Here is a 24,984-nt window from a genome sequence, read left to right on the forward strand (position 1 = left end):
CCCCCCCCCCCCCCCCCCCGACCTCTCCAGTTTATGGGAAACAAGGCCATGTGTGCTGCTAGCTCTTTCCTTTAATTCGGGGGGGGGGGGAGCAGGCTGCTTCTCACTGGGTGGAAAGGAAGACGTATACTGCACTTTGTTTATAGGCAGTGCTGTTGTTTTCTTGCTGGCAGGAAGAAATGACTTTTGGCTGATTTGTTGACCCCCATCCCCAGCCCTGAAGAGAGGGTAGCCTGGCAATGGGAGCAAAACGGAACTCAGCCAGGGGCAAAATTACCGTGTCTGTAGCACTACCTCCTCTTGCCTGGTCAGAGGAAGAAAATAGGTGGCTTAAAGAGCGGGCATGAGCATAATAGGAAATCGGAAGGAACGGAGGAGCCCATGTGGGCCCAGAGGGGAGTATGAAAAGCACTCAGAGGAGAACAGAAATGGAGGTCTTGATAACGCTCGCATTAGAGAACACATGTCAATAAAATAATTTGTGAGAGTTGAGGAAATGATTTAGTCATATCAGTACGGAGGGAACTGGAGTTAAAAGAGACAAGCAGTGCAATCAATTTGTAGGTTACACTGGGGATCCTTGTATGTGATGACATTGTGCAGAGGCAGATCATGGATTTCATAAGCTGCATGCAAGCTGCTTCCATTTTTGGATGAACCACCTCCAGTTGGCCTGATCAGAGATTGTGTGATATGTGAACCCTGGACTGAACAAGCCAGCATTTAACCCATGGTTTATTGTTTGATTAATCGGTGGGCTATTTAGCCCCCTTCTTGTTTTTATTATGCTATATATCCCTATGTAATTGTATGTAGCAAGGCATACTATGGTTGTCTGAGATAATTATGCATAAACTTTAAGAAAGGCAGTCCAAATATCCACATATTTTTCATTTATAAATTCCACCTAAAAACTACCCATTCAAAAACTGAGAGTTTCATTAATTCTTTCATCAGTTGTGTTAATTGCAGGTAGTCATTTATCCTTCCAGTGCTGTGGTATTTGTAGTTTAGCTGTCAAAAGGGTGCAAAAATCCACCTGCCTTGACCTTTCATTAAATTCCAAGAGACAGATAAGTAATTAAAATTAAGAAGGGCATGCGCATCATTTCTCTCACTTTCCATCACAAAACCTACTTGCAGTCAGTTGCAGATTTAATGCTCTTTTTATCATGACTGGACTGAAATTTTATGAATTTGATCAATTTTAAACTTAATAACAAAGTTGTAAAACATGGGTCCACACTCGTTAAAAAGGGATGCCTTACAAACATGAAGGTCAACTAGCGAGCCAATGAATTACAAAATTTGATGGCATCACCAGTTACCAGTTGTGTATGGTTACACTTTATAAATTGTCTTTGTACTAATCTATGCTATGCACGATTTCACAATAAAAGTAAACTACAGTTAGGATGCTTAACAACAATTAAAACAGGGGTTGAATAGAAGTAAGTTTGAGCAGCTCTATTATTAAAATCTAAAAGTCCCCATATTCCAGCCTACACACAAAAGTCGGCATGCGCTTCATCCTGAAAAAGCGTGCTTTTCTGGTTCTACTTTTCATCCTTTTAGGTTCTACAACATACATAAATTGTAGCTCTGCAGCACATTAAACAACACTTTCTCTTTGTGAAGTGTATTCTTCAGATATTCATGGGAAAGGGTGAGGAGCTATGGAAGATATTGAGGAACCATTCTGTGACTCTTAGAAATTATGTTCAATGTGCCTTTCACTCACTCTAGAGGAATTTAGGCTTTTGAACCATTGACAATTTGCATTCTGCCTTATCCTTGAAGACAGATAGAAGCAGCTCTTTTAAAACAGAAGTAGAGATTCTAGAATGATGGGTGCTGGGTCCTTCAGCAGTTGTGGAGTACATTGGAGCAGAGTTCTGTGCTTTCAGAGATTTCCTCTATAACTGTTCCATTTATTCGGCTCTACTGTCCTCAGCAGCACCATTACATTACAATTGCCCTGCATGCAGAAGCTTGAGTTGTACCCCAGTAGAAATTCAAGTGAATAAGAACCCAACTTGAAATGCATCGTGCCAGCAGGGCTGATGTTTGCCACATGCTTTCTGTAATAATCTCATGTTGAGATCTGCTCTTTTAGAATACAATCCCCTCAGTCTTGCTACATATAGAATAATTATAAGTTGTTCAGCAAATAACTGATTTTTAAAGGAAGTGACAACCCAATATGGAATGACCTGCAATTAGCAATGCCTGGATGGAGCCCTCCATTGGCCAAACTTCTGGCTTGGCCATTATTTCTCTCTCGCTGTAGATCTCCCAAGGGCATCCAGCACCAGTTGGACAGTTAATTCTTTGTTACATGCCCATCTGCAGTGGGTTAGACAAGTCTCATTGTTAGATTGTTGCTGTCTGGGGCAGTTTCCATGCACAGTTTCTGCGATGGCCACGGTGTTGAACTGTCTAGTCACAATGCACATTAATAGCAGAGAGACTGCTGCAAAAGCACCCTCTTAGCTTTGTATCCTCTCAGTCCGCTTCCAATTCTACATAAGGAATGTCAATTTAATGGAGAAAAATGCCTTCGAACTGCTTGGGAGCTCACTGAAACATGCTTGAAGTATTTCGTGGCTTCTTATGCATAACACAGAAGCAGCTTATAGCAGGTCCTGGTTGTTAGTAAACAGCCTTGTTTCAGTTGAAAGGCAGTGCAGAGATTTAAATAAATGAGATAATCTTATGTTCTGCAAAAGGCACTTAGTGCTTGATTTTTGCTGTGAATCCCTTAAAAATAGCTCCAATTACAGGAAAATGATAGTATCCCAGAATTCTGGCTGTCTTCAATGCAAACTGCAAAAAAACAAAACAAAAAACCCCCTCTGTTGTCTGTCTGTAGGTAAAATGGTTAAGTATATAGAAACAGAGCAAGTCAGAAGGGGCTTCAGAAGGGGCTTCCCAGGCCATCTAGTCTGCCCCCCCCCCAACTCTGCGCACAACATTCCTCCCATATGCAAATATTTCACCTTTGAGCGTTAGGCAATTGCCCTTTCAGAAATACTCCATGTCTTGCATGCCCATTCAGCCTGAAGGAACGGAGCACAGGATGAATGGCTTTGTGTATTGTTTTTTAACTTGAGTCGCACTCCAGTGCAAGTTGAGAGAGAGAAAAAGACTTCAAAATGCCCCACTTGTGGGGTGCTTTTTGGTCCAAACTTTCATATGATTGTATCCTCCATGTTCCTCCAGAAAAGAATGCATATGTTTTGCAAAACTGGTGTACTGTAACTACTTGAGTGATATTTCCTAAACCTGGAGTATTCCCTTACTCCCACTCCTTCAACAAACTTTGAAGTAACAGAAATTAACTGATAATAGATGAAACAGGAAATTGGAATTGGTCTTTTTCTCTTTCTTCCTCCTTGATATGCACACGCAAACATATCTATGTAGAGTGAAGCTGATCGCTGGTCTTTAATTTCCTTTGAAATTCTTCTGAGAGAATGGAAGAATATTGGACTAGATGTCCCCCCCCCCCCGACTGGAGTCTCTTGTTTGTGAAGTTCACTTCTATCCCCCTTTTTCTTCTCTTCCAAGATGGCTTCTAAAGGGCTGCTACCCTTTCTGTTTCAGTCCCCAAATTGTGCCAAGTACTTTGGAAATCATAGGCCTGACGAGGTGGTCCCTTCCCGAAGAGCACGCCTGTCATTTTAAGACAGAAAAGACGCAGGTGGCATGCTGCAGCAGCATCAAGACTTGCTCGCGGGTTGTTGGCTGTGATGGCGGGTTGTGCTGCTGCTTTGTGCTAGCGTACGTTGGCAGTTTTTGAATGCTTTACAGGCCAAGGCAACGGTCTGGGGTGCAAACACGTTGGCTAGCACAAAGGAACTGGGGGCTTTTTCGCAGGATCACGTCATGCATGAAAGGCTGACAGGTTGAATGACGTCCCTTGTGCCAGTTGCTGTCTGATCTTCCCAAAGAAGTGCTTTTATGGTACAATAACTAAAACCTTGCCTGCTTGACAGCCATGAGGAGATGTACTCCAGCCGACCGTATGGAGCACTGGATTCTGGCTTCAACAGTGTGGACAGCGGAGACAAGAGGTGGTCAGGAAATGAAGTAAGTGAGCTTGTTTTTGTTGGGTTTTTTGTGTGGGGATAATTGTAGCATATATGAAAAGGGAAAAAGCAGGACAGAACAGCAGGACAAGGCTTAGACACTGAATGGCTAGAAGACTGTAATCTGGAACCACGTATTTTTAGTGGCCCAAGGACAGAGGCCAGCATATCATTTCCCACATCTCAGATTGAAAATAACCTCAGGTTGGCTTGCAGACAGTGTGGCTTGGACTGCTTCTTATTTTGAAGCACTTTAAATTTAAAAAGCACAGAGATAAATGTATTTTCCTAGAAATGAAACAGCTACCACATAAATGAAATAATGATAATAATAAAGGTATTTGCAGAAAAGAAAAAGCTGAGGGGCTGTATTGAGTCTTTTTTGGATCTCAGTTGATTCACTTGCAATAGATGTGAAGTATGCATGGGCTGAGCTGAACATCTTCCCATAACTGGAGGCTTTTGAAATGAGCAAACCAATGCTGTTATGTGGCTAGTCATGTTTGTCCATTTGGCTTAATAAATTATGGTTTATGAAGCATGGCCATGTATTCCTTCTATCATGCACTGGCTTCAGTCAACATGGAGATGTTGGTTGGTTTTCCTTAAATTAGAGTTTATTATTATGTCTGAATGGAATAACTGGCTTAATGTCAGTTAACAATATATGATAATGTGTCTCGAATGTGCTGTACTTCATCGTGCTTCCAGAGGATTTTTAAAACTCTGGAGGATTCTTTTAATCGTGTCCATTCCTCAAAACAAACAGCATTTGGCTGATGGGTTTTTTAAAGATAGGATATCACTGCACACATGCATGCAGTAACTCAGCATATTTAATCTAAAGATATATCCATGTAAATTTCCTTGTAGCAGAAACTTCATAGATCACTTTACCATTTGAAGTTGCTTCTCTGTGATCCTCTGGGCAATCAGAAGTCTGACTTTGGGGGAAATAATCTATGCTCCTTAGTCTTATTTCATTTCCCAAAATAAATGCATTGCTTAGGAAAATTTAGGACATGATTTTGTGCTGTGGAGCTGGCACCAGCTTGGTATTATAATCATTACAGTTTGGAAAAGGTCGAGTCAATGGTTTGAGAGCTGCTACCAGCTTTGAAACACTGGATGGGGATCCACAGCTGTGCAGCTTGCAGAGACACAGAAAGGAATGCTGCTCTTCATGGCCTGTGTGCATCACACATACAGGCTATGTGCCTGTACAGGACCTGTTGTCAGGAAGGTTTTCTTGCTAGAAATTCACTCCAGCAGGAGCCCCTCCCTCCTCCACCCCCAGTATATATAGGAGGTGCTCCCACCATTTTCCTCAGTTCTTTTCTGACCACCGTTATGGGTGCCTTAGGTCTTTCCTAGGCCTTCTACAGTTTGCATCACCTTCTCAGTTTTTCTCCGATCCTCTACTGATGATTTCCGTGTTCCACACTGTTTCTCAGCCTTTCCCTGTTTGATAACCCAGCTGCTTTTTCCTACCCTCTGTCCCTCCAAAATCTCTCAAAAACCAAACAAGCGAGCAAGCCACCTCCTGCCTTTGCCTCCTTTTTGAACAATCCCTCCTCTATCTCTTCTACGTTTCTCTCTCCTCTGATGGCACTCAAAGTGGCCTTCAGGAAATATGTGAAGAAAATACGCCTCCCTTCCACAGACGGTCACTCCCTGTGCCTCTTCTGCCTTTGTGAGGCATTGCGTGCCCAAAGACACAAACTAAGTCAAGCTGTTCACCAGCAATTCACATTCTTCTTAATGTAAGCCGTGCCGAGACGTTAGCAGTGGACACGGTAGAAGAGTTTTACCTAAATAAATAAATAATCAATGGGGGAAATGTAAATTCAACATGAATTCAAAGCATCTAATAAATGCTGCAAACACTGTGTTTTGGCCTACCTATGTTTTAAACTTCTGTAGTAAATTGAGGAAGGAAGACTTCCTGTGAAGGTGATGGTGCGCAGAAGAACCTATTTTAAAAGCTCGATAGAGTGGCATGTTTCTTGATCATCTGTTTCTTGTGTTGATTTGAATGAAGCCCACAGATGAATTTTCTGATCTTCCTCTGCGGGTGGCTGAAATCACAAGAGAGCAGAGACTGAGACGAGAGAGTCAGTACCAGGACCACAAAGGAAGCCCGGTTGTCACCAACGGTGGAGGTAAATAGCCCGCATTTGATGGCTTTGTTCTCAGTGGCCTGGTTTGTGAGACATGTGAGCCCCTCACAGGTAAGCTGTCACACCAGGTTGTCACGTCATCCAAGCTCACACCACTTCCCAGACTCTGGGATGCCGTCTGGAGGACCAAGGAGAAAGTGGAGGAGAACACCCACCCGTGTTGAGCCCAGGCATCTGTCAGGTGCACAAGGGTCATTTGTCCAACCATTGAAGCACTATGGTTTATTGCCAGGGTCGATTAGGGTGGCACGTAATCCTTCCCAATGTGTGTTGAATTGCTGCCTTGGTACGTGATTGTGGGGTGGACTGTAATGCGCTCTGTCCAAGAGGTGCATGGAGATATAGTCAGAACCACGCCCGGCTGTATTTCTCACGTGATGGGCAGAGACATATCTAAATTTTCTGTCAGAGTTTGTGACATGAATTAAACATACTTCTTCAGTATATTTTTATCCCTCCTTTGACTCTTAAAACCCTTAAAGCTCTTAACAACGTAACACCTGGATATCTGCTGCTTGCTTTAACTGTCAATACACCTGGGACAAAGCCTGTTACCTGGCTGTATGTGTTGATATTTGATAGGCCTGTTTCAAAATGTTTCCAGCTGCTGAGTGCTGCACAACACGAGGTATATAAAATTTGCTGGTGCCGGAGCGGTTGCAGTATTTCAGCACGTTTATCAATTGGGTCATTGTGTCTGTTACTTCTCAGTGTGGCTGCAAAGCCATGGTAACGGCAGGAGACAAAAACGTGGCATTTGGATCCCGTAAGGCTTATGGAAAGGCGTTGCTGCCCTCTTCCTCAGGTGCAGCTAGTAGGAAAGAGACTGGAGATGGAAACAGTTTGAGAGAGGAGGTACAGAGAACAAATAGTCCCAGCCAGCATATTGGAGTTGACCTCAGGCATCTACCTACCCCTTTCTCAGAACTTATTAGAGTATTTTCAAGATTACCATTAGAAGCGATAAACCAGGGGTCCTCAAACTTTTTCAGTACGGGGCCAGTTGAAAGGCGGCGGCCACACGCGCGGGCCGATGAGGAGTGGGGGCCTGGGCACCCGGGCCGGTGTGTGCGAGGTGGCGTTCGGTGCGCACGGCGGCAGCTTGCTTGCTCGGAGATTTCCCAACAAGTCCAAAACCATCTCCGAGCGAGCAAGCCACCGCCTGCAGCCCGCACCGCAAGGCAGTGGCGAGTGCACGTGCGTAGGGGAGACACGTGGCGGCGGCTTTTTCGCTTGGAGGTGGTTTTGAACTCGCTGGGAGATCTCCCAACGAGTCCAGAACCATCTCTGAGTGAGCAAGCCACCGCCTCCAGCCTGTGCTGCGAGCACACCGGCGGGGGCGGGGTGGTGGCACGGGCCGGGTGAATGGGCATGGCGGGCCGGATCCGTCCCGCGGGCCGTAGTTTGAGGACCCACGCTATAAACCTTCCAGAACTTTTGGAGCAGGAAACAGAGTGGAATGGGAGCTTTTAACTGAGGGGAACTGCATCTGTTTGAGTTCTCCTTGTGTCTAACACAGCACTCCTTTCAAATTCGCTGCTTGTCTTCTGCTTCGACCATATGAACATAGTGATGTGAACCGCTTGTGGAGGCCAGCAGAGTACACAATTCAGTTCTCGTTTCAGAAATGTGACATCCAAATCCAGAAGCCTAGACTTAACCCTGCAACAGACCATTGGCAACTAGAAGTTAGGTTAAGGATGGGTTGTTTAATGAATCCTGCATAGTGCCCAAGTTCTAATATAATGTCGCAAGTTCTGTTCGTCCTGATTTGAGGTTACATATGCAAAATGGTGGCAGTGCGCTTTTTTTTTTTTTTTTTTTTTTTTTTTTTGCCACACTGATCGTAGAGTGTGAATGGACACAATGGCTCCATCCGCACTTCTGAAGGATGGGAAACCATAAGGAATACTGAATTGAAAGCAGCATTTTCATAAAGTTTTTTGTTGCACCATAATGACAAAGTCTCATTGGACTTACTGAAGCAGTGATGAATTTTTTTAAAAAACTTGGTTAATATGAGTATGGGGATTAAGGAAAGCTGCATCCTCTACTCTTTATGTGCTTGTTTAAGCTTGTATACACTTCTGAAAGTGTATTTTCTCTCATGCTTCTTCCTTTGCAATATTTGCACCTCTTTTCTTTCCATTTCTTTTTTCCGCTTTATATTTGAAATTAGCAAAGACAAAATAGAGTTGCAAAGAACTTAATTGCAAGAATTATCCTTGGTATTTGCACAAGAATCCAGGAGATCAAAATCCATTTATACAATATTTGCAGGTCCAGTTGGCCAGTCTAGTATCTCTGTGCTTATTAATACGTACATCACACTCATTCGCCAGTTCATTGAACTGACACAGAGGTTTCTGAGTTCACGGGTAGACTAGAAACCAGAAATGTGCTATTCAGGGTCATTGTTTTGACTTACAGAAAACAGAGCAACTTGCCTCTGCCAAAATGAGCATTAAAAGTGGCCCTGAGAAATTAATATTGTTGCTTTCAGCTTCTGAAAATTCAAGGCAGGTATGCAGCAAGGTGTCTGTCCATGTAATGGCTACTGCCTAAGGGAATTGATATATTTCTGATTATTTTAGTGGCCCATAAAACCCCCATATGGGGAAATTTTACTCTGCAATGTGTTCAGAAGTATGAAATGGCCTTTTGTTTAGATTTAATCAGTGGATCTCTCCTCCCAGTCAGCCCTTTTAATCAAGGCTGCTACTTGTTCATCAGTTGTATAAGCCAGCCCACTGCAAGACAGTTCTCAGTCAGATTCAAATCAGGTGGTGCTCCTGTGAGAAAAGAATTACTTGTTGAGACTGAAGTGGTAGTATGACTTGTGTTGCTGCTCTTCCCCCACCTCTACAACTGCTGCTTAAGAACCTAAGAAAAGCCATGCAGGATTAGACCAAAAGTCCAGCTAGTCCAGCACACTGTACTGACCAGCTGCCCCCAGGATCCCTCAGGCAGGGTGAGTCCAAGAAGTACTTCCTTTTCTCTGTCTTAAACCTCCCACTGAGCAGCTTCATGGGATGACCCTGGGTTCAAGTGTTCAAGTGTTATGGGACAGTGGGGAAATGTCTCTACTTTCTCCACACCTTCCTTGCTTGCTTGCCTGCTTGCTTTCTAGCTTTTATATGACATCCGACTGCTACAGTCTCAGGACGGACTACAATAAAAGCAGAATAAAATGAAGCACAGCATCCAATAAGCCCAATAAAATAAAACTCACATTATTTTAAGCACCTCCATCCTGTCTCCCCTTCTTTGCCATTTTTTCTTAGCTGCACAGTCCCACTTATCATAACCACTCCTAGGGGAGCTGCTCCAGTCCCCTGGTCATTTTTGTTGCCCTTCTCTGCCCTTTTTCCAACTCAGTCTGTCTATCTTATCTAATTATGCTCTTTTTCTTTGCATGCGTCAAGTGGAACATGATCTGGATCAGATCGACTTCATTGACAGCTGTGTCACCGAAGAGGAGGAGGAAGAGGTGAGGCAACCCAAGTGCATGGAGCCAGACAGCCTCAGCTCACAGTTCATGGCATATATTGAACAACGGCGCATATCTCACGAGGTGGTGCTTCCTTTTAAATCGGTTGCCTGTGTGTGTGTGTCCCCCCATGACGTTCCTTTTTGTTGTGTTGACGTTTCTTGTCTGCGGTGGTTTTGATTGGTTGGCCTTGAGCCCCATTGATTCAGTCAGTTGCTGGAGTTGGATCATACGGCATCTCTCCCCAGAAGCTTGGCCTCTGTAGTCTTCCCACGCAACTTGCAGTGCGGCTTTTGACTATAATGGAACGAGTGCCATTTCCCTTATTTTCCTAGTGCTATTCACAGTATTCTCTAATAAGCACGTAATCTGGGTGCAGACTCTCTAAATTGAAAATACGTAGGGGCAACACGGATAACCACCCACCATTTGAGTGTGCCTTCTTTCCTTTGGACAATCTCAGAACCATCTAATTTCAGTTGTTCATACTTTGGGAATTCTTTTATCATTTGTCAAATGCCAAACCTTGGAGCCAGTTACAGCTGCTGCAGGTTGCAACATCCCCAGTCACCTAATAGTGGTGGATGGATCGTATGCCTCTTCCCATCTTGCATGTGGCATCTGTGTTACCCATCTTTCACCATTAATTATAATAAGTATTAAGTCTGCACTGATGTTAACCACATTTCAAATCCAGATTAAGCCATGCTTAATACCGGCGTTGATATAACCCTTCATCTTGGTTAAAGCTAGCAGAGAGAATTCCTGCATGGCAAGCTAAGCGTTGGGGGGAATGCCGCACACTATTTAATGCTTGCATAATATTTGAATTTTCTTGTGAAATGGCTCATGGCACTGGGAATGTGTACTGTCGCCATTACTACAACAAGAGTGAAATGAGCATGTCACAGTAAATCCTGTGTCACTGATATCCTGTTTGGAGTCGCAAATTATTTACTGTTTTAGTTGGCAACAATGAATAAAACGAGTGAGTTACGCAACCCAGTTTCTTCAGGCACCGGCCAATTTCCCACATGGCATTGCATCCAAGTTAGTTTGCCACCAACACAAAAGAGCCTTTTTAGAGGTGGTTGGATAGCTTTGAGAGCAAGTAGTTTTTACATACTGTATTCAGGTATCCTTTTATTGTGCACAGCTTTTATAGTATATGTCTAAGCCATTCTTAATTTTTTTAATGATTGACTTTAATTCTCTTGTTTTTTTGGCATCTTCTGTTTAATCAGTTGGATATTTTCTCATTAGCAGTTGGGCACTGCCTGAGAAACCAGACCCATCCACCAAACCTCAGACAAGGGGCTTTTCGGGTTGTAGCCCACTGCGTCCTTTCACAAGTGCAAATAACGCTGCACCAGAGGGGACCAGGCCCTGAACAGGGTACAAAGAAAGACTTCAGGAGCATGGAAAACCGCTTGCACCCCTTAGTTTTACCCTTGCGAGATGGGAGAAGGCAGCGGAGCTCCACGGATGCAGCCGCTTCTCCTAAGACTTCTATGCTGGATGTGGTCTGTAGCCCTTCAGTACAACCCCACCCTGTATACCATTGTGGCAATTTCTGATGCCCAAGGGAAGAGGAAAAAGGTCAAGCATTTATAAAATATGGCCTTTCTATCTTTCTAAGAAATAAAGACATTCAGCCAGTTTGGGGGGTTTATTCTTGGAATATAGGCTTGAACAATGTCCTGCTTGTGTCTTTAAGAAATGTGCTGTTTTAAATCTGCCCTGTGGTATTTGAACTGAAAGGTTACAATTTAGATGTCCAGTGAATGTCATTGTACCAGCATTCTCACTCTCTATTCTCAAGTTACTTTGTGGTTCAGTCTGCAGAAAAGATGAATGAAAAGAAGAGGGATGGCTTGTCTTGATTTCATGTAATTGGATGTATAGCTTTACAGTAACAAATTAGGTCGAGATAATAAGAACTGAATTCTTACTCTTTTCTTGTTACAGTGGTTAGGAACTTGCTAGTATTTAAACTTCAGAACAGTAACTTTTATGTCACAGAATGGAAATGGAGTAGAAATTCTGGGAGCTGCTTGATGGTGCTTTCTAGTGTACTCAGTGGTATTCCGGGATCAGTGTCAACAGGTCTTTAGGTGTGTCTGTAGATACACCTTGTTTGCCCCTTAGAGCATCCAAGTAATGGTGGAGCTGCTACTTCATGGTTTATTGAGAGACACCATTTGAAGCCAGCTAAATGGCTCTTCCCTGCAGGGATCTACAAGTTCAGGATGACGGCTTTGTGTTGGACATGAAGTGTGGCTCATTTGCAGTTTTGAAGACTCGTAAGGGCATTCTCTTGATTGCTCCTTGTCGGGACCACCTGTAACGAGGAAAGGCACATTAAAAGCTTCTCCAGCTGTTCCTTCAAGAGGACAGGCTTGCGAGAGTTTCCAGTTGGGCTTTCTTGTTTCATGAATGCCACAAAGCTGGTGCAGGGGCAGTTGTGAATTCTGATAGCTTTTGTGTACTTGTGAGAACATGCCAACATCCTCCTTGGTGGTAATGCACGCTAAAACCTAGGCATAAAATGGGACAGAGAGAATGAGAGGTCTATCAAAATGCTCTTTGAGCGCTGGAGCATTTGCGTTGTTTAAAAGCTGTCCTACTTAATAGGAAGACTGATTTGGGAGTGCATTTGCACTTTAAGTGTCTTCACTTTAATATTGACTCATCTTTCGTTAAATGAGATGCTCTTTAAGCATCTCCTTTCAAACTGTTTGGTGGCAGTAGGCTTTGCTTTGTTTCTGACCTCTTTAACTGTTGCAAGCAGACTGAGGGGCACTCTACCCCCTGTTGTGAGTGTCTGGACTGCAGGAAGTGGAAGGGACCTTCATAAGCCTGAAATCAAATTCAGGAAATGTTAAAGTGATGCATTTGCTCCTCCCTAGCCTCTAATCTTAAACGCTTCTGCATCAGTATAACAGGAGGCTTGGGGCAGTGGGCTGAATCCCATGTGGTGCAGGCTGCCTGCATGGGATAATCCCCAGCTTTGCTTAACAAGCCAGGCGTCCTGTGCTCGGATTACAGTTTGTGCCCCCGTGTCATGATTATAACGTGGATTTGGGCCGAAGCTCATTTTCGTTGCCTTATTGTTCTCTTCTGGAAGGCCTTTCAGTGTCTCAGCAGCTCCTTCCACTTTGCATCCCACAGAAGCGCTCAGGGCCCAACACAGCCACCATTATTCTTGGCGGGCGAAGCAGCGGCGAGGCCTCTTGCTCCGTAATTACCCAGATGATCTTCCAGTTGAGTGCACTGGGGTTTCCCCGGGGGCAAAATACGCTGCTTTTGTGTGCTTTGGGATAATATCGCCATGTCTGTGGGCTTGCTTAATTATTGCTTGTTCAGCAGTGGGCTTAAAGGGTCTTTTATATTTCCCCTAATTTCCATTCTTGCAACTATGCTGGTTCAGATTTCCATGGACCACGTATTAGTTCTGCAAGTCTGGCAATGAGTCGGGAGGGTGGCACCATCTCAGGAACACACAGCCTGCTGAAATACTGAATCCTCTTCCAAAATGCAGAGTGACTTAGCCTGGAGGCACCCGTTTTTGCTCTAAGACCTGCTGTGGTTTAGTTAGGCCGGTGGACTGTTAGACTGGTCAACTGGGATTGAGAAAACGTGGACTCTCATCCTCACTAAGCCGTGAAACCGCGATTTTGGGCCAGTCGCCGACTCTCTGCCTCACCTACTTCACAGGGTTGGTGTGAGGATAAAATGGAAAGGAGGCATATAAATGTTTTAATAAATAAATAAATAAATAAAATAAGATCATGCATACTGCCTTGGACCCCTTGGATGAAAAGGCAGGATATGAATGTGACCAATAACTAAATAAGTGTGGTTGTTATAAGCATTAAACCATTTAGAATTATATCTGTTTTTTAAACCACTAATCAAGAACAATCAGCTATGGTGATCAGTCTATTTAAGGAGTGAAAAACACTCTCAGTGATGGTACTGCTATTCTGGAATTCCCCCCCCCCCTTACAATTCAGCACAGGCATAATAATTATGGTTTGGCTTGCTAGGGTTTGTTAACTACTTCCGCTGGTGCTCTTGTTCACTTGCCAGCAAAAGAGATGGAAAAACTGAACTCACCATGGCTTAATCTCTGCATCGGTAACATTCTGCACAAGCCATAATTTGCAAACTCTGTTTGGGTGCATCTGGCTTATGGCCAACTTTTGGTGGATGCTCAGGCCATGGCTCATGGTTCCGTGAACTCAGTTCTTAGATGCTGATTTTGCCTGCTCAGTTTTTAGTGCCCAATGCAACACAGTCTTCTCTTTTGATTTGTGTTGCCGTGCTGCTTCGTTGCAGCAGAATGATGGGTAATGCATTTTAAAACCTCACATGGCTCTTTAATCCCCATATGGAACTGAAGCTGGCAGGTGAAATTTGAGCATCACACAAAATGATGCTGAGTTGTATGAAGCTGAGAAAGGACCAAACAACCGCACTTGCGTTGAATGTCAGTTTGGCAGTGTTCTTATAACCCAACCCTTCTTCTTGTCTAGCCTGCCTTCAGAGGCACTGCTGAAAAATAGCCACTGTTTAATCTGAGAGGAGAGATGCTGGAGAATGTTCTCCACAGCGATCACATAAATACTTCTGTGTCCAGAACGCCCTGCACCATCAGCAGGAGCGCCTCTGCCCGTTTACTGCTCCCTGCTAAGGTTGGAGGCAGCAGTGTCCACACTACAGTCTTCTTTTTAATTCGACACACACACAGCAGTTTCTGTTCATTATTTGTTTGCTGACACATAGTTCAAATCCACAAGTATTCTTCTTGGGTGCATTTATTTTGATCCAGACATTTCAAAAATCAATAATATTGAGCAAGGTTGGCGGGAATGGCAGGCTTAATTTTGGAAAGTGTTGTCTCAGACCCTTCTCGGCATACTAGAAATGTTGATGTTTCTGTCCCACTTCTTTGTTTGCTTAAGGGCTCTCCAGTAAAATCAGTGTCCAGGTCAGAAGATGGGAGGAGATACTTGCATCACAGCAGGTGAGTACTTCTGTTTGATCAGGTTCTAGAAATCTGCAGGACGAATCACTGTTTTGAGAATGAAACGTGTCATCTGATACCGTGGATTCCAAGTTTTGGTTTTGTGGTCATACCATACTGCAAGTTTAATCCTACGTCAAGCAAGAGGTTACAGGCACCTTCCAGCAATATTATTCTGGATTCTTTGAATCTTTTGCACCTCTGTATTACAGCATTATGCATCCAGTTGAGCACAGTGCCTAAGTATTGATGCTGAGCTCCTAACCATGGTTAGGAGATTGCGAGTGTGACATCTCTCACTCTTCTCCCACACATGAATCGCCCCCCCGCACTCCTTTTCTGTAGCAATGTTGCATCTGCACTCACTCATTCCACTCCTACAGTGCCTGCCAGCCAAAGCTCTCTCAGTAGTTTACAAAGGTTACAACCCTAAAATACACTATGATAACAGAATATTAAATTATTGACATACAAAAATTTAAGACGAAACATCTCAAATGCCTTGGAGAAAAGGAGAATCTTAACCTGTTGCTGAAAAGATGATGTGGGCACCAGGCGGACCTTACTAGGAAGAGCGTTTCACAGTTGGGATCATCACAAAAAAGCTTACTTCCATGTTCCTGTCTTCGGAAACTTCCTTGGGGACGCAGTTGTGGGGAGAGTCTCGGATGCTGTTGCAACGTAGGGGTTCATGTTCAGAGGTGCTCCATCAGGTGTGCTGTAGAAGGGTTTATAAAACTAGGTAAGGCTTTACAGGTTCAAATTAGTCCTTGAATGGGGCTGGAAATAGAGAGGCAGCCAGTACAAGTGGGCCAGAATTAGGGTTATGTGCTCAGACATCTGTCCCAGCCATCAGCCGGGCTGCCACGTTCTGCACAAGCTGCTGCTCCCAAACCAGTCTTCAGAGGCAGCCCAGCCTCTGCAGTGGAACACGGTGGTGACCACTCCTGACGCCAGTTCAGCCCTCTTCCGACGGGCACAGCTCGGCCCGGAACCCAAAATCCAGTGGTCAGTGCGAAATCAGGAGAGTTTGCTGTCTGTGCATCTTTTCTTTCATGGGAGCTGGCTTCCCTCACCAGGGCAGGTTGCTCAGCCTCCATCCAGTCAGAAGAGCTGCCCGTTCACAGTGTCTCAGTCTTGCCTAGGCTGAGCTTCCATTTCCTAGCTGTTATCCAGTCCATTGTCACAGCCAGGCACTCACCTGTTGCACTCACAGCCTCACCTGAAGGAGCTGAGAAGGACAAACAGAGCTGTGATGGCAGCAGACTTCTAAACTCTGGATGGCCGCGCTCCGGAGTGACAGAACAGACCCGCGAGGAGCCCTGTGCTGGGGAACTCACAGGCCAGGGAACGTCCCCCACGAGCCATCTACCCAAACAGGAGTGAAGTCACTGCAGTGCAGTGCCCCCCATGTCCAACTCAAACCCTCAGTGCAGAAGAATTCCCTGGTGGAGGGTAGTGAAAGCCGCCAAGAGTTCAAACAGAGTCAGCCGGCTGATGCTTTCCCTCATCTTTCACTCAGTAATAACCATCTCTAAAAGCAGGCTTGAATTGTGAAAGTCTTGCTGTAAACATGCATACCATTTCTGGTACAATGGAAAAAGATCTAGCCTGCCATGGAGTTTAACAAAATAGTAAGTTATAAGTTGCTACAGGGGGAAAAAGTGAATCCTATTCGGACTTTCCCCAAAATGGTAAAGATACCATTAGCACCAGGTTCTGGTCTGGTGATTGAGCAACTATAGTACTATATATATGCTAAATTAAAGTATTTTACTGTTTTTAACAATTGTGTTGGGGGGGGGGGAATGAAGAAAAGAAAATGGGCCGAGTTAAACTGGTTTGTGCTGACGTTGGTCTACATTACTATCCATTACGTGTGCAGCATGGGACAAACGTTGGCTCTGAAAAGGCGGTGAGTGGCTAGTGGGGTTTGAATGCAGAAAAGCCAGGTGCACGCCTGCACGGTCCTCGGGATCCGCCAGCCATGGGGAGCTTTATTTCGGTGGTAAATTACTGATATCATGCACGAATCTTACTGAGTCCTTTCCTGCCAGCTCATTCGGCCCCATGTACTCAGTTACCAGCGTGAGCAGTAAGTCTTCTCTGTTCACCATACATGGCAACTTTGCTTCCACATTTTGTAATATAAGCTGCACTGCCTTGAGTATAGAGCTTCAGATCTGGCAACCAAACCGATTTCGCTAGAACAAAAATCACTTGCAAGATTATTATCCATCATGGAATGCTATAGAATAATGGTGCTTGAAATGTGAATCTTTAAATGGGGGCTGCTTTTTCCCATTTAATACCTGACTGAATGTAGCTGACACTATTAAATTCACTTCTGAGGAGTCTAAACTGGTTGTAGGTTGTTAATTACCTAACCAAAAATGGGCAAAATGATGATGCTCCTGACCGAGGATCACAGAAGCTTAAATTAGAACCAGGGGGCTGCCTCAGAGCTAACAAAATCTGTGTTGTTAGTGATTGGTATAAAAATAGAACTGGTTCAACTCATGCCAAGTTAAGATGGTTTTTCTTAAACTGCGTAGTTCTTGATGTGATTCAAAGCAGACAAGTCTCACTGGATCAGCATTTGAGTACAGCGAAGGCAGGGAAAAGTTTCAGGGCTGGTGGGAGCACACGGATTGCTTTGTGGGGAGCTGCTACAGTTTTACAAGCTATCACTGTTCGTCTGGAGGCTTGCCCGTCTGGTTCCCCCATGCTTGACTTGCCCATTTGTAAATAGAGAAATACTAGAAGTATGCAGCGTCTCCTCATGAGAGGACTACACTTGTGGGAATCTTTTCCTTGCATTTCCTAGTGGGGTTTCCTTATGCTCCGTAAAGTGTGCTTTATTTAATCCTTGAGTTCACTACAGCAGTTAAAATTAAGGATCTGTCAGGTCTGACATACTGCTTTCTCCATTGTACCTTGCACTGAAACTTAGCATGCAGTCTAGGGGAGAGATGCATTTCCCTCTGAGTATGCAAAATCCAATTGGATTTTTTAGAGGAAAATATGCAGAAGTCTCTCCAAGCTTTGCCGTTCACACTCCAAGTGCAAGTGAAATTTTAGAGCAGAACTTAGCCCTTCCATCTGTATTTTCTTTCCCATCAGGTCCCAAGGTGACCTACCTAACTTCCCTCTCATCTCCATTCTATTCGCACAACACCCCTGTGACGTAGGTTGGGCTGAGAGTCAGTGACTAGCCCAGAGTCGCCCAGGGAGCTTCATGGCTGAGTGGGGACCGGAACCCGGGTCTCCTGAGTCCCGGTCCAGGATTCTAAACACCGCGCCACGCACGTACAGAGGCGCTCCAGCCGGGAATTACCGTTAAGACTGGTCAGTGATAAAAGCTTGGCTCGGTGTAAAGTCACTGTTACGTTTAGCTGTCCTGTCCTGACGGTATTCTGGGAAATAGGATCCAGCCGAGTCCCAGCATTTGCACTAGCGTAAACAACATTCGTGCACTGGAGAAAAGCAAATGGAGCCCAGGTGTCAGTTCATTCTAGCACAAGTCTTTGGCAGTAGCCCTGCGGATGCCACCTCTGACTTTATCCTTTTTAAAATCAGATTCCGTCTGAGACTTGCTGGATCTGAGAGCACAGTCCTTTGCAGGTTTAGAAAGGAAAAGAAAGGCCTACAGGCTTGGAGTCATAGACCTTTGTTCTGTCTAAACTTGTACAGGGCTGCACCTTTAATGTCACTGTTCCATTGAAACGCTTGCTCAAAAGCTGCAACCTTTCTCCGTCTCTCATTCACTTTCTTGGTATCAGTAACCAAGTCCTACTTCTGTGTGTGTATTTGCAGAGATGCAGATGAACTGAAAAGACCCGAAAGTCTGAGCTTGATGAATGACAGAGAGCGACCACAAGTGCTAAAGAGCTTCTTAGACCGGGCAGAGAGGTAAGAATTCATGAGAAGGATTCACTGCCTGCCCAGCCCCCACTCTTTATTTAAAAGAAAGAGAATGTGTGGCTATCAGTAGCCAGTTTTATTGCATAATATCACTTTTTGAAAAGTGAACCATGGGTGTGTTGTTGCTGTGATAGTCTGCTCTAAAAATGTGTAGAATATCACATTCCCCAGTAACTGGAAGTATAAATTGACTAGGATTGCACAGACTACTGACCTATTAAGCCCGTAGCTTGATTGCTGTCCATGTGCTGTTAATATGTGCCCTCAGTCAGATGTAGTGTACACATTTGTACATGTGTGCTTCCGGGATCTACAGGGGTTCTAGTAACTTTAGGACTGGAGGTCAAATTCAGCTGTAATTGGTTCTAATCCAATCCTGCAAGGTTCCCCAAATGGCCATGCCCCATTCTGCAGGCTCCACTCCTTTCCCCACTCACTGGTAGTCCGGCTCCAAGCTTTTCTGCAGTTTGTCCCCTCGTCCTAAAAGGCCAAAATGCCTCCCCTAAAGCTGAGTTACTAAGGGAACAGTCCTATGCAGACTGAGAGAGAGAAAAGGCCTACAACTCTCAGCATGCCCTGGCTGGGGTTTGGTGGGAGTTACAGGCCATGTTTCCTGTCTCAATTGCATAGGAGCCTACTCTAAGTGGTAGAGTGAAGCCTTCTGCTTCCTGTGGCTTCCTGAGCCTCATCAATGCCTGGTTGATGCCAAAAAGCCATCTTCCTACTTCAGTCTGTTTAGCGAGTTTGACGTGCCCCCGACTATTATGCAGTGGATGCCTGGCGGAAGATGACGGTGTGGGGCTGTGATGCACGCCAGGGCTGCAGGACAGGAGCCGGCTGCATGCCCGTAGGAGCTCTTGCTCAGAGAGGCTGCCGCAGAAAAGCTGCTTTGAACGAGTTATCGTTTGTCAGTCTGCATTCTGGTTTTGTAGAATAGGGGCACAGGGCAAATGTATCCCAATTTTTTCTGGGACTGAGATTGTGGAATATCATGGGCCGTTGCACACTCAAAGGCAAGGGCGGGAACAAGGCTGGGAGGTCTTCGAACCATGCTGAGGCACGAATGCACAGATGCCTGCTTTTCATCTGTAGCAGAAACGGTTGATTTTTCTCTGGCGACAGTCAGGTCTTACCGCCATGACATCCGCACACATTTTCCTGTCCAGAAATCATGCTCTCATTTGCTTGATCGGTTTAAAGAAAACAGCCTTTTTCTTTAGATAGCTGTCAAAAATAAGTACTTGCGAAAAAGGAGATGCGTGGATAAGGTGGAGGGCACTGAGGATTGTAACCAGTTTGAAGCCCCACTGGGTCAGTCTGCGTGAATGTTCCCCACTGCGGTTTGATACCGGATGCTTTCCAGGACTTTGCCCAGGCGAGATTTGACCTTTTGAGCAGCTGTAGAAGTGCATCAGATTCAGCCGGTGATGATAAAAGTCACAGATATTTGTGCCACCCGAACATTTGCTTTTAAAAGGATAAGGAGTCAAGGATAGTTGCTCCGAAGTGCCACGTGGGCATTGGTGCTGAAGTTGTCCCCAGCAGCAGCCTGGGGTTCCAGTGTCAGAGGCACTATGCCTATGTATGCAAGTTGCTAGAGAACTACAGGGGAGGGGGGATTTTGTTTTATTTATTTATATTATATTTATTTATTTATGTCCATTTCTATGCTGCCCCATAACCCAAAGGTTTTCTGGGCAGCTTACAATACTAGAACATAAAAACGTACATAAATTACAAAAAAAACCAGTTTTAATCATATATATTTGCATTTCATGCTTGCGGGATCCTGTAAACAGGATGCAGGACTGGATGGACCCCTGCACAGTTCTTAAAAAGTTTAAAAAAACACCCGTGAACAAAAATGGGGTCCCAGTGCGAGCAGGGGAGGAGAGAAAAGATGGCTCTTGCCACCTAGGACACTAGGATACTGACTGCAGGACCAGCTGGGATGGAGGGGGAAACAGCCCTCAGAAATCCAGTCATTTGTTGGTCGTAGCCAGGGATCGTTCTGCAAACCCCGTGGTGTGCGATTTGTTCACAAGGTGGGCTGCTGGTCCCACGAAATTGCCCTGTGCTCACTACGTTATTACAGAAGTATATAGTCAAGAAGAAATGTTTGTTTTGTACCCTATGAAGTTCTCTTTTCCCTTCAGAGGCTCCAGTGAAACTTCTAGCCATCTTCCGCAGTCCAGCACCCATAATCAGGTAATAGATGCTCTCTGCAGTTGTCACACTTTTGGGAACGTGCCGTCCGCCACTGCGTCTGTGTGGCTGTGGCCTCGAGGCGTGTATTCAAGGAGTTCCTTTTCCCAGGTCTCTCACGTGGATGCTGATCCACACAAGAGGCGTGAGCACTTGGTGGAGCGGACCCGGAGGGAAGCCCAGCTTGCTGCATTACAGTACGAGGAGGAGAAGAAGAGGACAAAACAGATACAAAGAGAAGCCGTTCTTGATTTTGTCAAAGTAAGGGCATTCTCAGTTCTCTATAGCATTCCCTCCTGTGTGGCCTCGTATTTTTTCCTGCCAAGGAAGAGCACTGCAGGACACAGCCGCACCATAAAACGCCAGCTCCACTAAGTGCCCAGAGCTGACTACCAGTGTAGCTCTGCAAAATGGTCTGAGCCAGCGTTAGCGTTAATCGGTACTGAATGGCAGGTCCCAAGAGGCTGCCCCGTGAAAGACTTACTCCCTTCAGGCTGTGGCATGACAGGCTCAGTTTTATTTGACATTTTGAAGATATATTGGTAGGCTGTAGCTAAAAGTTGTCCAGGCAACAAACAGTATACATGCCATATATACTGGTGTATAAGATGCCCTGTGAAACTGAAAATAACGAAGCAAAAAATAGGGGGTCCTCTTATAAACCCAGCACATGATAATGAGCCCCATCAGGTTATGTTGTTCATAGGTGGAAGGGCAGTGAGGATGCTGGAATTCAGCAACGATTTGGAAAATGGAGGCCTAGCGTGTCAAGAGATCTACCAACTTCAGGCTCTGTGTTGATGCACAGTGGAGCTGGGCTTTCATCAGCTTTTGCAGTAGAGTGGAAGGATAGCGATATTCTTGGCAAAGCAACTCCAGACTTTTCAGCACAACTCCACTAAGCATCCGTTCATGATGCTGTTCTATTTTCCTTTGACAACGCTCGCAGTGAAAGAAACCTTGATTCTTTCAAGTAACCCCAAACCCCTTCCAGTCCATGGAGAGGAACTCGTGCATTATTTTTAAGATGCCATGTCTTGTCCCTTGATGGCTGCTGCAGTGCTTTTGTACACCATCCCTGATGTGTGCTGTAACCCCTTTGCCTCCCCACTTGTCCCGCTCTGAATGTTCCCAGCAGCACTTCCAAAGGAAGCGAGTGGAGGCGGCTGCCGTGGCTGCAGGATGCCTCATGCGGTGGCCACCCCCGTGTTCTCCCTTCCCATTTCAGCCCTTCTCCAAGACTGCCCTCACAATCACAGCACTGGCCGCAAGGCAGTGAGGAAAGGGATGAAAGTGCAGGTTCCCAGGCTGCAGTTCTGTCTGACACTGAAGCTTGGAATCTGAACTTTCCTATGACCCTCCGTAACTTAAGGAGCTGCAAGATCGTTCCCTAAATTTCTGCATTAAATCAACATTTGTCCTCTCTGATTGAGCTGTTCAAGTATTCTAATGTTTCCAAGAATGCCAACATCATGTCACACTTTTCTTCAGACTCAAGCATCTGTCCTTAGCCTTTTCCCCCATTAACTTGTTCCTTTTTATTTTCCAAAGCAAAAGGCATCCCAGAACCCTCAGAAGCAAAGCCATTTGGATAGTGAGGTAAGAACTGGAAGCTATCAGCTTTTTCTCATTTCTTAAACTCTGTAGAAGACGTCTAGGATTGTGATGTGTTGGAGAGTAAATTCTAGTTCAAGTAGTGCAACTGATTCAAAAAGACATCTACTTAAGAATGAGGAGTTTAAATATTACTGCTTTGCTTTTGGATTTTGTATTGCTCTGTAAGACATCTTCTTTCCTCCTTCATTTTCACTTCAGACTGTAGATTATTCACTTTGTAAGACTTCTTCCTTCCTCCTTTGTTTTCATTTTAGACTATATTCTGTGTATTTTTCCATACAGAAAAATATGAATATATGTCATCGTAAAATAATTTGTTTAGGAATGCAATGTTTCCAGAAATTTTGAAGCCATGAAAAAAACATCAGGGTGAAACTGAAATTTTGGGGGAAATTGGAAAATTCGCAGTACTTACTTTTAGCGCCCAATAAGATCTGAAGTAATTTGGCCACTTTTAAGAGTTACTTGACCAGTGTGGTATAGTGGTTAAGAGTGTGGGACTGGTGATCTGGGCGCTCTGGTTTCTAGTTCCCAATCACACTTTGGGTCCGTCCCAGACTGTCAGTCCAACCTACCTCACAGGGTTGTTGGAGGGTAAGTTTGAGAGGAGGAGGAGAATTATGTAAACCACCTTGAGTTCCTTGGAAGGGTTCAAATTACCCTGAACAGATTTCTGAGCTTGCGCAAAGCTGTTTGTTGAATCCAATCTAGTGTTTATCTCCAGAAACTCTCCTTATGAGCATTCCTGGCCCCACCCCCTGGGGGGAGGGGCTTTCTGTAAGGGAGCACATCTGCCTTCCACACGCTGCTCATTCACTTGGGCCTCCTGCCTCTCCCAACGCCTTGCCATGGGGCTGAGAGCAGTGGGGGCCTGGTCGGCATTCAGAAATTCCTCATCTTCAGGGGCCCCTCCCGCTGGCTGTACATCTTGGGCGAATATTCCCAGGAACTGCCTGGCTCCGCAAAGCACCCGGCCTTGAGAGAATCGCCTCTGATTCTGTCTCAGAATCTTGACCTAGCCCATCCTCCCCAATCCCACTGAAACATGTCTCACTGTCCAATTCCAAATAGTCTGGAATGCAGGCAGCAGCCTGTGGGATCGATTGCCCAAGACTGCCATCCTTCTTACTTCCCACACCTGGCGGACTACATGAAGAGATTGCTCCATAAATGGGGGGCCACCCCAGAGGGTAGAATCCAGGTAGATTGGGGCTGGGCAGGGCCCTCTGACAGGTATTGCAGTCCCAGGCTGTGCAAGATGAGGCCCTCAGACATGATAATTCTATGGCCAAACCAAGTTACACACAGTGCATTTTAGATTCCTATTTTACACCTGACCAGAGGGAATCCAGCAAGCAGCCCCTGAAAACCCGAGTCATCCAAGAAAGCAGAAGAAGCAAGCAGGGCTGGAGGCAGAGAAAGGGAGGCGGGCAGGGCTGTCCTGGGAGAAGGAGGTGGCTGTGAAATGGGATTTGAAGGAGAACCCCAATTGGGGAGCATGTCTTGTTGGGGAAGACTCATGGACCTGTTAGGCATGGTAAACAAGCATATTCAATTTATGAACCGTTACATAATCTGACCTTAGTATTTGAAAAATGATGTCTAACCTCTTTGGTAAATAGTTCCCCTTACGAAACACCTCAGTTTTTACTAATCTGAAAAGTAGTTTCTAGCTATGATATCAGTCCCATAGGCCATGGGAGTCAGATGGCTGATTCTTTTAGCTGTGGACCCTTCATTTTGCTAGCAGTGCTTAAAGGTTTTATAGCGGAGGCAGTTTTTCATATTGGTGAGATCTAACAGGAAACTTTATCTAAAGAGCGTGGCAGGGAGATCCACAGACCGAAGCCTCAGCAAGGTTTGTTTGGTTTTTTTTTTAAACGTTGTGGGATGACCAACAAGTGATTCTATCACATGTGCTGATTGTGGCAGAATGGCCTTCGGTGGGCCAGTTTATACGTCAAGACCGGAACCTGCAGTTCTGGCTAGAGGTTGTGGCTGTCAGCGTATTTCTAAAATGAGAGAAACTCCTATCCAGTGTACGCAGCACCGTGGTGAATCATGGGTTACTTTTCCCACAATCCACAAGGACATGCATCACTTGTGAGGCACTTCCATTGGCGGTAAAGAACCTTCTGTCAGCCTGATAAAAGGTTTAGTGACTAAACCACCCAGTGGTTAACCCATGCATTAAATAATCCACAATTTGCTGCTATGACATAAAAACCGGCTGAGTGTTTCTCTCCCATGTGAGTTTAGACTGCTATGATACCTAGCCAGAATAAGCCCAGAAGCACTGGATTTTATGCAAAAGAACCCGAACAGTTAAGAATGCACATTGTTTCACATCTTATGATACAGTGATTAGGTTGGGGAAATGAGGATGATTCAAAGCATCTCTGAATGTCTGTCAGTAAAAGATAGTTTAGATACAAGGAACAGAAGAAA

The 24,984-nt window shown here is 44.9% G+C and overlaps 1 protein-coding gene across 1 annotated transcript in view; it reads left to right on the top strand.

Moving 5' to 3' along the window:
• The window catches only part of LRCH3 (leucine rich repeats and calponin homology domain containing 3), a gene marked incomplete at its 5' end in the record, with an annotated part of 99,313 nt that overhangs the window by 47,490 nt on the left and 26,839 nt on the right, over positions 1-24,984 (top strand). Inside the window, 8 exons of the mRNA XM_044456215.1 lie at positions 3,999-4,092; positions 6,133-6,253; positions 9,697-9,761; positions 14,729-14,790; positions 18,607-18,702; positions 20,871-20,922; positions 21,031-21,180; positions 22,471-22,518. Coding sequence (XP_044312150.1) covers positions 3,999-4,092; positions 6,133-6,253; positions 9,697-9,761; positions 14,729-14,790; positions 18,607-18,702; positions 20,871-20,922; positions 21,031-21,180; positions 22,471-22,518 — 688 coding nt within the window. The remainder of the gene's footprint in view (positions 1-3,998; positions 4,093-6,132; positions 6,254-9,696; positions 9,762-14,728; positions 14,791-18,606; positions 18,703-20,870; positions 20,923-21,030; positions 21,181-22,470; positions 22,519-24,984) is intronic.

This window comes from Varanus komodoensis, unplaced genomic scaffold (genome assembly GCF_004798865.1).
Source record: "Varanus komodoensis strain SLA01 unplaced genomic scaffold, ASM479886v1 scaffold82, whole genome shotgun sequence".
Lineage (NCBI taxonomy): Eukaryota > Metazoa > Chordata > Lepidosauria > Squamata > Varanidae > Varanus > Varanus komodoensis.